The 13,545-nt window shown below is 28.4% G+C and overlaps 1 protein-coding gene across 2 annotated transcripts in view; it reads right to left on the bottom strand.

The window, feature by feature from the left end:
* Positions 1-356: 356 nt before the first annotated feature.
* The window catches only part of LOC142324808 (shootin-1-like), a 98,520-nt gene continuing 85,331 nt past the window's right edge, over positions 357-13,545 (bottom strand). The window contains exons 9-11 of one of the 2 annotated variants that reach the window (XM_075365826.1): positions 10,922-11,209; positions 6,751-6,821; positions 366-1,063 (exon numbers count right to left, since the gene is read on the bottom strand). In XM_075365826.1, the coding sequence (XP_075221941.1) occupies positions 860-1,063; positions 6,751-6,821; positions 10,922-11,209 (563 nt within the window). In that variant the 3' untranslated portion in view covers positions 366-859. Of the gene's footprint in view, positions 1,064-6,750; positions 6,822-10,921; positions 11,210-13,545 lie in introns of both variants that reach the window. The other variant, XM_075365835.1, reaches the window with a different exon arrangement.

The following is a 13,545-nucleotide window of genomic DNA, read 5'->3' as shown; positions in this document are numbered from 1 at the left end:
TCTTTGTTTTCATACATCATTTTTTTATACAAATGATTATAGGAAAGAATAAGAATATAAGAAACCCCATTAATATGGGAAAAATTAACTAGCAAACTGGAGTATGTATAGATTTAAGTGCAACTAATATTTTCAGAAACACATAAATTGCGAGATCTTATGTAAGTATTTAAACAGAAATTTTATGTAAAGTAATGAAACAGAAATAACAAAATGTAAAGTATTTGGTACATACATAATACACAGTGACACACACACATAATAATTTTTAGTTTATTAAAATGATTAAAAAAACTATGAAGGGAAAAAATACTTTCATATGAGCAATTTTTTTTTTTTTTATAATTACTTTACAAATATTTTTTACGTAAAAAATACATTCTTATTTTATTTTTATTGCTTATAATTTAAAAAAGCTGTTATAATTAGAGCTGTCCATAAAACTATATTAATAAATAAGAATTGAAAATTCTTAAGTATTTTACATCCATGAACTATATTATTGATTATGTTAGGTTATCACAATCTATCCAAAATAACATTTATAAGTCATAAATATTCTTAACCTTTCAAGGTATTGACAGTAATAATCAATTTTAAAATTTCTAAAAATGTATCTATAACAGTACTGAACAGAATAATTATCCTAATAATAAAAAAATATAAATATCTGATAGCAAATACTTGATTTTGAAGAATGACTAACGTTCTTGAAATTTATGAATTAAATTAATAAGATCAATGATAGTATTCGAGTAACATTATATAGTTACAGAAGAACAAAGATATCTGTAGAAGTTCTTTCAAAATTATAATTACAAATAACTTTATTTTTCAACCTCACTATAAATAACTATACTTATAATGCAACATCAGCGGGAGCTGCCGAAACACGAGTTTTAACAGTTGCATTACTGTCAGTGTTGACACCACTACTACTACTTCCACTGTTGCTTTCGACATTTTGCTTATTTTTAGGTCGTCTTCTTAGGGTGCCTAATACAGTCATCATTTCTTGGACAGCTGGAGGCATCTCCTCAGTCTTTGCTACCTTCATCTGTTTCTATAACATAATTAACAAGTATTCAGCAATCCATTAATAAATAATATGAACTGTAAGTTTCCTTTATCTATAAACTATCTTAAATGTATATTAACCAGAAAACAGCATAAGCAGTAACATACTAAGCAAAGAGGACAGAAAAATAAATTACATACTTACGAGTTGGCAAATTGAAACTTACCAACTGTGTTGTGATTTATTTCTTCATAAACAGATAACTAATTTGATAAATAACATGAAGTATTTTACATCACGTATACAACCCAATTTCAATGTCTCTAGAAATTATATTTTCTGTTTGAGATAGTAATACTAATAAAGAAATCATTGTTGCAGAAATTGGCAGCATTTATAACTCAAAATTTAACTAGTTCCACACTTTTATTTCCTCTAACTATACCAACACCTGTGCATTGCATATATGATATCTTCAATGCTCAAAATCTTGTAACTGAATGGTTTACAAAGGTCAGTTTTCTCTTTTGTTCAAAAAAATAATGTTAATAAAAAACCACAGACCTGAATTGATAATGTATGAGTGATGTGAAGGTCTAGTTAGTTTGATGATATCCACAATAAAGAATCCAATAAATAAATGTATTTCATAAACTTTTTGAATTTATTTCATATGGTTAAAAAACTTTAATTGCACAAAAAATACAAAAGAAAAATACACCAAATTAAAGAAGAGAACCTTTACTTTTGTTAATGGATCTCTTTACTCCAGTAGTATTATAAAATATTTCAAACATGCTAATGAAATTTGCTTTAAAAATTCAAAATTACTGTTACAAGTTTTATCACTTACTTTCTTTTAACTAGAAATTTTGCTAAAATGATTCACAATCATGTTACAAAAAAGGTTTTTACTATGACAATGAAAGCTCTATTCAAAATTGAAAAAAAACATTTATGAACTTTTGTTTTTGCATTTCAATGTTTTTATTTTAAATGATTCTGAGCGATTATTCTTTTGTTTTTTCCTAGATTATCTGGATGAGGTCAAACTTCATTGATATCATTAAGATTTATACAGGCTTGCACATGCAGAACACATAATCTTTTGAAAAAATATATCAAATACCACAATATTTTTTAACATGGCGAGTGACCTCCTTTGGTGGTAAGGAGGTCTGACACCTCTAATACTATTTCAGTTTCTTATTTGTTCTTGATGGTAAAAAAAACAATGATGCGCTTTGAAAAACAATGATTTCAATAATAAAATATTTAAATTTTTGTTAGCTGAAGGGGATCAAGGTTAGCTCAAGGGATGCAATCTTTATAACATGAGTTTTTCTATCTTCCAGGAGCAGCACACTTTTTAAAAGAACAGTTCAAATAACAAGCGTTTTCAATTTTTGTTAATCGATGTGAATTAAGAGAGCTAGTAAGACCTAGAGGAAAAAGATCAGAAACTTCTCAAACTCTTAATGTCTTTTTACTTTCCTTCAGAAGCAGGACATGATTTAAAAAAATAACTAAAATATGGTAATTTTCAATTCTAGGATAAACTTCTATTTTGCAAGGACACCAACCTTCATGAAATCTTTGAATATTTTTTATTTATTTGAGTACTACTAAGGAGCTGAAGACCTAGGGGATATGAGCTAACATGAACCTTTTTTATGAACCTATTCAGTTGTTTGCTTCTTTCTTCTAGTGCTATAGTTGTTTATTTTTAATTTTGTGCCAGTTAAAATTTTAAATTTAAAGATAATTTTAAAAAACTGTTTTAGTTCTTAGAATTTTTTAGTCAGTTTTTTTTTCTTTTTACTTCTTAACTGTGTTTTAACATCTTTTTTATGCTTACATTAATTTTTACCAGTTTGCTATAATTACTGAAGATTGTGTATTTAGTGATCAAATACTACTGTTCTTAATGGTTTTTGAGTACACTCTAACTAGTTTTATTTCCTTATCTATAATGTAGCTCAATCTGTGAATTTATAAATACATGTATATTTTTACTTTGTATATAAATGAATATACAAGTATAACACACTGCATTGTCATCCTGCATAGATATATTAAAACATCTATGTACGGTCTGCTGGATCATCGCAAGCGTAACTGTGACTATAGCAGCAGTGATCTGTTGTCTTAATGGTTTTGGTATAATTGTAAGATATGAGGATCTCAGCAATCCAATGAGATTATTCAGTGTGAGAGATACTCTAAAAATAAACATGTGGTGCAATTTGATGTCCAAATGTGTGATTGGCCCATTCATTTTGCATGAGCCTACTATCACAGGGAATGTTTATTTCGACATGACAACTGTATGTTTTACTCCAAGCTCTCCAAATTGAACAAGAAAGTAATGTTGCTCTAATATTTCAACAAGATGGTTTGCCCCCACGTTTTAGCCTAGGCGTTCGAGACACTCTGAATAAAAGATTCCCTAATCATTGAATTGGTAGGCTGGTCCTGTGCTTTGGCCTTCGAGAAGCCCAGGTTTGATACCCTTAGACTTTTTTCTATGGGAATACATTAAAAACATTGTCTGCAGTGAAAAAAACAGGGATGAACAACATTTAAGCCAACAGATCACTGCTGCTATGCCACAGTTACATCTGCGATGATCCAGAACTCCACAGAATTTACTTCTGTCCAGGAACAGATTGGTCACAGAAGTCCGATTATCAGCTACATATATGCGGAGTGACCAGTGGAGCTCATATTGCAACATTTTAAGGAATGTAAAAAAATCTTTTGAGTTTGTGAATTTAAGAAAACCACTTACTGATTATTTTTAGTAGTTTGAGATACATTTTTTTTAAATTACTGCAATGATCTTTTTCGATGATCCTGTATATATATATATATACAGGATATATACACAGGATATATATATATATATTTTATATATATATATATATATATAATTAGCCATAGATCCTCTGGTAATAGAGCACATTACGGTAAACAATCAGAAAATTAAAATAGTAAAACAATTTAAATATCTAGGGGAAATAATAACTTATAATTTAAATGAAAAAGTGACATGGCAAAACAGGACAAATAAAATGATTAAATCCCAAAAATTAACTTGGTCAACATATAACAAAAAATGCCTTTCTGCTAAAACAAAACTTAAACATTATAAAACTGTAGTACAGCCAGTAGTCACCTACGGAAGCGAGACCCATTTCAAAATCACTCAGAAAAACCGAATTGAAAAAATTCTGAAAATAGAGGAGAATTGTCAGAACGTGTATCAATAAAAAACACCAAAAAGAAGGCCAATGGTGGATTGTGCCAAATGAGATGGTGTATCGAGAAATAGCGCCTGTTACTGATACTATGCGGAAAAAAAGAATCTCTTTCTTTGGTCATCTCATAAGGACACCGGAAACAAGACTGTCAAGAAATATCATTGAAAAGCTTTGGCTCCAAAAGCTAGAAGTAGGATGGATCAAAGAAATTAGAGAAGATATGAAAGAATTGGGAATTTCCATGATTGACCTACAGAATAAAACTGGAAAAATTACAAAGCTAAAAGACAAAAGCATTAGATTTAAACAAAAGACAGACAAACGACAAAATACAACGAAGAGGGTGTTTACGGATGAAGAAAAGAAAGCAAGATCTGAACGGATGAAGAAATACTGGGCAGCTCGGAAGAGTAAAATAACACGCTTTTCTCAGAAAAGATCCAACTAAAATTGACTTAAGTGGTCCCATGTTGGCCGTAAAAGCATAATAATATAATAATAATAATATATTTATATATATAAATATATATATATATATATATATCTTATATACCTGCATTACAAGGTATTATAATTTTTTGAGAGGCTCACAACTTCTTTTTTACAAAAATTGTCACAAACCTTTCTCATCAAATATAATCTCCTTTGCATTTGTTTTTGTTGAATTTAACCTTTCAGATCTAGCATGTTTTTATTAATCCTATAATATAAGTATGGTTTGAATATTGAGTTTGATGAAAATATTCCCAAATGTTACAGAATTTTAACCTTTTATAATGTTTTAAGGTTCTCACCTCTCATCCTTGTGGCAGCAGTTGCAGTAAGAACCAACATTATTTTTACTTAGTAGTAATAATTGCCCCAAGTTTGGTTGAAATTAATCCTGTGGTTTAGGAGATGTGGAACATACGTACATACATACAATGATTTTTATTTATATTATGATATTAAAGCAATCCTTATTTACATCCAAGGTTGTACAGATCATTACCAGTTTCTGGTAAGATATAATTTTTTTTATATATTTATACTTCTTTTGACCAAAATTTTAGAGCATTTATGTAGTAGTTTGTCTGCTTTTCTTACAGTAGCATTTTAACAAATATAAAAATGCTTTTTTATGCAAATAGAATAATGCTTCTTGTTCACATTACTTTTTTCACAGACAACTGTTTATTTTCATAATAAAATGTATATGCTAATAGACAATGAACATAAAAAAATGTTCTGTATAGTGTTTCTTTACAACTTTTCATGAGCAATATTGTGAAATTCTTCAGTATTTTATATTTTTTAAATTATGTTTTCAAAAACTTTTATTTGATATCCACTTGATTAATTTAATATAAATAATTAATTAAAAATAACTTTGATTTTTTAGTTTGGAATAAATGATCTACAATAAATTTTATTTTTAATCTCATTTTAATTAGAAAATAAAATGAAGCTAATTTTAGTTTTAAATCAGTATTCAAATTAATCTTTTTTTTTTAATTTTAATTATTAACATCATTTTTATTTCTTTTAAAATAATCGTAGATACACTTTCACTGTTGTAGTAAATCGTTATAAAAATGAATATAGATATTTTAGAGGTAAAGGAACATAATTATATACACCAACCAAACACATTTTCTCTCCACTGCTACAATCAGGTACAAAAAGAGAATTCAGATCTTAAAACTATTTCATAAACAAATATTAGTTACAAAATTTGCATAAATTATCACTTGCTTTATTTAATTTTTTTCCATTGTCAGATATAGTTTGACACCATGCATTTGCCACACATCTAATACAGAACATTTGCAGAGCAGAGATTTTTTTTATAGTGAAGATGTTGATTTCTGCCTTTACAAAACATAAAAATGTTCACTGTTCAGTTAATTATATTCAATCAAAACTTCATCTGAGAAAATTATTTTTAAAAACTGTCGCACCCAAAAATATTTTATCAGCTAAACTAAGTACAAATGATTTAAAACTATACATTTTTTAAGGTAAATTAGTTTCATGATGTGAAATTAAGATAAATTACTGAAATATGTGTAATGTACCCACAGACAGTAAAAAAAAGTTGTATTTAACAACGTTGGGGAGAACCCTTGGGCAAAGTAGGATCACTGAAGGCTAAGAGGAGCTAACTGATAAGAAATTAACTTACAAAAACATTATCATTTATTTACTTAAAAATAATAAAAAAAATACTATGTAATAATTAATCATATTTCAAGTGGGAACTATAAAGAAAAAAAAAAGATAAAGAAGTTGCTTTTACTCTTTTATAAAAGACCCAAACTCCCAAATTATAGACTGGTTGATAAGTCATCATGGATGAACTAAACTACTGAAAAATCTTGACTTAGATTTTGTTTCAACATTGATAATATTCAAAGCAGCCTGATTCTTATTAGTTACTTAAATATGTCATACTGATGACAATTCTACAACAGAAATTAATATATTTACCTCTGTTGCTTTCAGTGTGAATCTGCCTCCTTTGATTTGGTTTATAATATCATCAATTGCTGCTCCAGGAGCTAAAAGTAAACAAAATTATTACAAATATTAATATTTTATTTTTTATTAATAAAAAACTACTTTTTATTATTATTTTTTATTTCTAGCTGTAATATCATGAATTTACAAAAAGTACTAAATCAATAATTAACTTAAAATAATTTTTGGTATTTTTAATTCCCTTACTTTATGTTAAATTCATCACATACCTCGAGGATATGTGATTAATTGATATGTGATATCCAGAAGCATATCTCAAGGATATGTTTCTGGATTCAAATCCAGAAGCTTCCAATGACAGATGAAGATGTTGCCATTCTGCAATTAATGTCTTACAACTGGTATAATATATTAATTTATACACGGTCTGTAAACAAAGTAATGAAACTAATTTTATTTTGCAGCCAAAGTGGCAACACTGTAAAGTTACTAGTAAACATATGATTATATGAACAGTTGATCTATATTAGGTATTAATATTTTTAGTCTATTGCTGCCATGTGAGATGTAAACAAACTTTTCACAAAACGAGTTTTTGTTGGGCGTTACAAAAATGAGTGATACTGATTATGAGCAAAATTTTACAATCAAGTTTTGTGTTAAAACTTGGTGAGAATGCTACTGAAACTTTTTCAAAATTGAAAAGGGCATATGGAGATGACACTCTGTCATGAGCCCAAATTTTTAAGTGGTATAAAGCATTTTCAGATGGTTGGGAATCAGTTGTGGACAATCCATGCTCTGGAAGACTGTTATTGTCAAAAGGTGAAAACAATGTTGAGTGAATCAATAGACTTGATACGGTACAACTGGTGATTAATTATCAGAATGATTGCAGAACAATTGAATTTGAACTATACCACAGTCCATCAAGTTGACAAAAGAATTGGACATGAAAAAAGTTTGTGCAAAATTGGTCCCAAAAAACCTAACTGTTGAACATAAAAACAATATGGTGGAAGTGTGCTGTGATTTTTTAGAACGAATTGAAACTGATCCTGATTTTCTAAAAAATGTTACTACAATTAATGGTGATAATTCTTGGATATTTGAGTACAACCCAGAAATAAGGTGCCAGGGCAATGAGGGGCACACTTCAAACTCACTATGTCCCAAAAAAGCAAAAATGAGCAAATTAATATGTTAATTTGTTTGTTTGATAGTAATGGCATTTTCCATAAGAGTTTTTGGCTACAGGACAGACTGTAAATCAATATGTTTACCGAGAAATTCTCGAAAGATTATGGAAAAGATTTGCGCATGTGAGACCAGCCATCAAAGACAAGTGGATGCTGCATCATGATAATGCACCTTGTCATACTGCACTCTCAATTAATGAGTTTTTGGCAAAGAAAAACATCTCTGTAGTTCCTCAACCACCTTATTTGCCTGACTTGATTCCTGTGACTTTTTCCAGTTTCCGACTTTTAAAAAACACCTCAAAGGACACCATTTTGGAACGATGAAAACATTTAAAAAAAATTGTAACCGACTATCTGAAAGATATTCCAGTTTCTGAGTTCCAACACTGCAATGAAGAGTGGGAAAACCGTTTTAAGTGCACATAGATTCCCAAGGGAACTATTTCAAAGGTGATAGAGTCCGTGTATAATTGGACTGTAAATAAAAAGTTTTTCTGAACCAGTCTCATTACTTTATTTATAAACCTCGTATGATTGGTTGTTGCTAAAGATTGTTGTAATTGATTGGCAGTAAGTCCATTACATTACCATTTTTAAGAATAAGTAAAGAAATGACCACAAGTCAAGGCTTGAAACTTAAGAAAATGAAATCAGAGACGATGGAAGACACAACCTTCTTCACAGTATCTTATATTCCAGTTGGTTTTATAATTTTAAATCTTTAAATAAGAGTAGTAAGATGTTCGGATAAAACATTAAGGCAATCTTTAAATTTTTTCTAGTTTGTTTTACAATACAAAGCATATAGATGGCTTATATGTAGTACACGCCTCCATAGTATAGAGATGGCTTCATATTTTAAAAGTGAGGCATACTAGAAGACAGAGTGCAGCAAATAGTTACAAAATTTAACAAATGGTGTGTTTGAAATTTTTGTCCACCAATTTGGATTCGACACATTGAATCAAACCTTTTTTTAAATAATAGTAAGGTGGACAAGTGACACATGATTGTAATAAACATTTTTATTATATATTACATTCAGAATTACATCCAACAACAAACTTTAAACAGTTATTTTGTTTTTAATTGCCCAAACACTAATAATAACACCCCTCCCATTAATAAAAATGCACAATCATAAATAATTTGCAACACTACTACAAATTAAATGGCTAGGTCAATTGATATTATTTACTTTAATTATGACAATATTTAATTTAAAAATTTAATTCAATTTTTTCACTCTTCAATTACTTAATACAATAATTTTTTTAAAAATTACATATTTAGAATAATAAATTAACTAACTTCTCATTTTGGATTTTTATTTCAACATATAAGTACTGAATGAAAAGTAGTAATTTTGTGATTATGTAGATCTGCACTTGTTTCTACCTCCTAATATGTCTCAATTTTGAAATAATGAAGCTGTTTCCATACTTTAATATCACTTTATAATTTTCAATATTATATTTAATTTAAAACAAAACATATGACAAATAACATAAAATTATAATTTATAATAAGCTTACTGAGTAATAGTTCAGTTTTAATTTAAAATAGAATTTATTAATCTAAAAATATAAATTCAGATTATAAAACATTAAACTAATGTTTTAATGTATAACTAATGTAAAAATAAATTCACTTGATTTGGGCCATTATCACTTGTAAGCACCAAGGGTCATATAGTTTCTAAATTGTTTAGTTTAAAATTAAAACTGACTTGTTGCCAAAGTTTGATTTATTTTAAATTTAATTATTTATGTATGACAGAAATAAAATGAGATGTAATTCTGATAAGACTTCCAAGGACTAATGGCTAAAAGGCAGAATTAACATCTTTGGTTGTACTTTTTGAGGGTTTGAGATATGAAATTATCCAAATAACAAGGATTGGAGCAACAACATTCCTGTACAAGTTGTTATTATATTCCTTATTAAGAGTTACTCGGCTTACTTAAAATGTGAGGGTGTAATGGAAATTAGATGTACACTTAATCTTTTATAACACAACAATGATGTCTTATCTGATTTTTTTTTCAACTGACCATTTTAATATTTACTTAAAACAACACATAAATATTAACAACACATATGTTTACATAAAACAACTTATGTTAAGCATCTAACCAGTGTAACTAAAGTATGTACAGCTGAGTAAAAAGGATCTGATTTTATATCTATAATTTGAAGACTGATATTAAAATATTTGTAGGTGTGAGGTTTATATTACTTTAATGTTATTGTAAAATTAAAAATGAACTGTTAGTTCTACAATTATTCTTTATAATAATTTTATTTTTTTATTTTAACTCTTCACATTTACCATTCTTGAATATGTCAAATGGTAATAATGTATTCTCAAATTACTCGTAGAAGCGGGAAGTTAGAAAAACTCATTCATTTTATTACAATTTTGATACAAACAGCTTCTTTAGACTAATAAAATGACTATATTTATTACACACATGATTATAAGAGTTGTATATTGAGTTGTAGGAATAAATAACAAGTATCACTAAATAACAGAAAGTTATGCAATAAGTCAGAGGCTTATTTTTGTAAAAATTAACCCGGTATTAGTTTGTAAGAAAAGCCAATCTGATGTGTTTCCTGAGATCCTACCCAGTATATGCAATTATCTCCAAAGTAGTAATCTATATAGAGACAACGCATAACAAAGATTATTAACTCCATATTGTAACAATTAAGGACTGAAAGTTAGCATTTAATTAAAATAATCTTCATGACCCTACTGATATTACACCAGCAGTTTAGATAGATATAAACAATAAAATGCAAGCTTAAGTAAAATGAATTTTGACATAATACTTGCCTTTCAGAATGAAAACACATTTATAAATCAAATTTCACTTTCATTTTCAAACCAAATCACATTACACAAACAGAGAAAAGATTGTATCTAAAGACAAATACATGGAGAGAGGAAATAAATAAAAATAAGTCACTACCTCCTTGAGTATTTTTTGCAGGTTTCCTTGATATTCCTAGTAAACTAGCCATTTCAACAATAGCACTTTCTGATCCAGTACTATTTCGTAGTGGATTTGGACCAGGAGAATTGGAAAGTGATGATGATGATGAAGATGATGATGGTAATGATGATGAAAGCATCTGCTGGGGAATCAGGTATGGTAGTGGTGGTGGTGGTGGCGGCGGTGGTGGTGGCGGTGGTGGTGGAGGAGGTGCAACAATAGAGTTTTGTTTTGTTTCTTCCAGTTGAGACTCCAGTTTTGAGACTGAAAAATAAAATATTGCTTAGTCACTAACAAAATTTTGAAAGTATAGGAGATTTAGAACAAATTTAATCGAACATTTTAACATGTAAACTGTGAAAAAACTAAATACTTTGTATTATATTATGATAAATTACAGAATTTTTTAAACTATTTTTTATAGTTGCTATAATTTTAATTAAATAATTACACTTTTAGATAAAACAGGATAATCAGTACAGTAAATGTGGCCTTACATGAACTATGTGCAATAAATGTGGCAAAATTTAAGAATTCCTAAATAATTTGTGTACAAGTAATACTGAAATAATTTTCATTACATTTTTTTCAAAGAATTAATAATAACCAAATAGTCACATGAGCATGCCCAGTACAGATGCAGAACTCTACCTACACAACTTGCCCTAATTTAAAATTTTGTGTTACAAAACTGAACCTAGCCATATAGACCCCAGGGTCTTTTATTGCAATACTGAGATCTGAAATAAGTACAGGACAGGACACTGGTACATTGGTTTATTTTTACCAATCTTGGATGTGCATATTTATAAGTAGCCTATTTTTAAAAATATTCCTGGAAAACTAAAACACATGTATTAGTTTTATATGAATATCATGTAAAGTAAGAGTTTTAGGGGGGAAAAGGCTTCAGTGATAAACAAAAGCTGATAAATCTTTATTTAATTTGTTTTTCTGATTTTTCTCTACATAAATTGCGAAAAAACTTCTGACTAATATTTTCTGTTAAACTACTTGATTTTTAAGTTCTAGCAGAGATAATTTATAGCAAGTAAGAAAAAGTTATATAAGCTCAGAAAATACACTAAAATATGACAAATATTTTTCAAATTGAACATTCTTTCCTGTGTAAAATTTAAAAAAGAAACCTCTCATATAATTTAAATTAGATTTTGTATTTGACTTCAGAGCACTACCAAAGTGAAGCAGGCATTAAAGAAAATATTAATCACAGGAAAGGTGTTTATTTTAAACATTTTTTTCTATGAAAAAAGATAATAATGAAATAACTTTATGCACAATTAGATTTATGGTTTTCTTGAATTTATTTAACAATGAAACAATCTCAAAAATGAATCTGCAAAAGGATAGCAGCTTTTAGCATTTTTACTTACAACTGTGTCATATTTGTTAAACAGTAATGGGATAGGAACCCAATCATAGCTAAATTAATAAGTTACCTATTTTTATCTTAAGCAATTTAGATACAAAGGAGATTTTTTGTTCAATTGAGAAAAGAGCATTAAAATTAGTTTTTTTTTTCAAAAGGTGATCATAAAAAGGGTAGTATTTCACAATCTTATATTTAGTAAATTTTATTTGCATAGAAACCAAATGAAGAAAATTAAAAGAAATTATATAAACTTTAAAAAGCTATCTGGATATTTTTATTATAAAACACTTCATTTTGTAGATATGTGCAAAAAATAAACATTTTTCCCTTCTCCCTCTAAAACTACCAGCACTATCAATCATAGTGTCAACTCATCATTTTTGAAAGAGTAGTTAAAAATTAGCACTTCAGGTAATTTTCTCTTATTCTACTACTTTCTCAGTTTTTTTATTTTTATTTTACAGCCCTAGCAGTTGGTTTTCATTAATGTTTGGTTAGTTGAAATTGGTTTTATTATACCATTATTACTTTTCATTTACCGTTAACTGGTCGTGTCGAGTCTATATGACCCAAGGCACTATTTCATAATTAAAGTTTAATATTTGCTTCAATGGTATTAGATTGGCAAGCCTGCTAATCTCTAATTGTAATTCGTTCTAACTGTCAGTATACATTACTTTCTTTCTTTTTCCTGTTTAGCCTCCAGTAATTACCTTTCAGATAATACTTCAGAGGATGAATGAAGATGATATGTTTGAGTGTAAATGAAGTGTAGTCTTGTACAGTCTCAGTTCAACTATTCCTGCAATGTGTGATTAATTGAAACACAACCACCAAAGAACACCAGTATCCATGATCTAGTATTCAAATCGGTGTAAAAATAACTGACTTTAATAGGACTTGAACGCTGGAACTCTCAACTTCCAAATCAGCTGATTTGGGAAGGTGCATTCACCACTAGACCAACCCGGTGAGTAACAGTCAGTATGCAGCTCCCCTTTGTTTATGTGATATAAGTAACAGAAATAAGGTATTTGACCTGACGTGATGAGTTGTGTTACACTATTCTAAGATTTTCTTAAAAATTTAAGCCACCTTTTAGTACAAAATTTACTTGTAAAAAGGTATCTCACTGTGGTAAACCCAAAAAATTTTAAGAACAAAATAAAAATATATTTTGAAGAACACTATATTACTATAACTGATG

Source organism: Lycorma delicatula, chromosome 1 (assembly GCF_047948215.1).
Source record: "Lycorma delicatula isolate Av1 chromosome 1, ASM4794821v1, whole genome shotgun sequence".
Classification (NCBI taxonomy): domain Eukaryota; kingdom Metazoa; phylum Arthropoda; class Insecta; order Hemiptera; family Fulgoridae; genus Lycorma; species Lycorma delicatula.
This window is presented reverse-complemented; position numbering and strand designations above follow the sequence as displayed.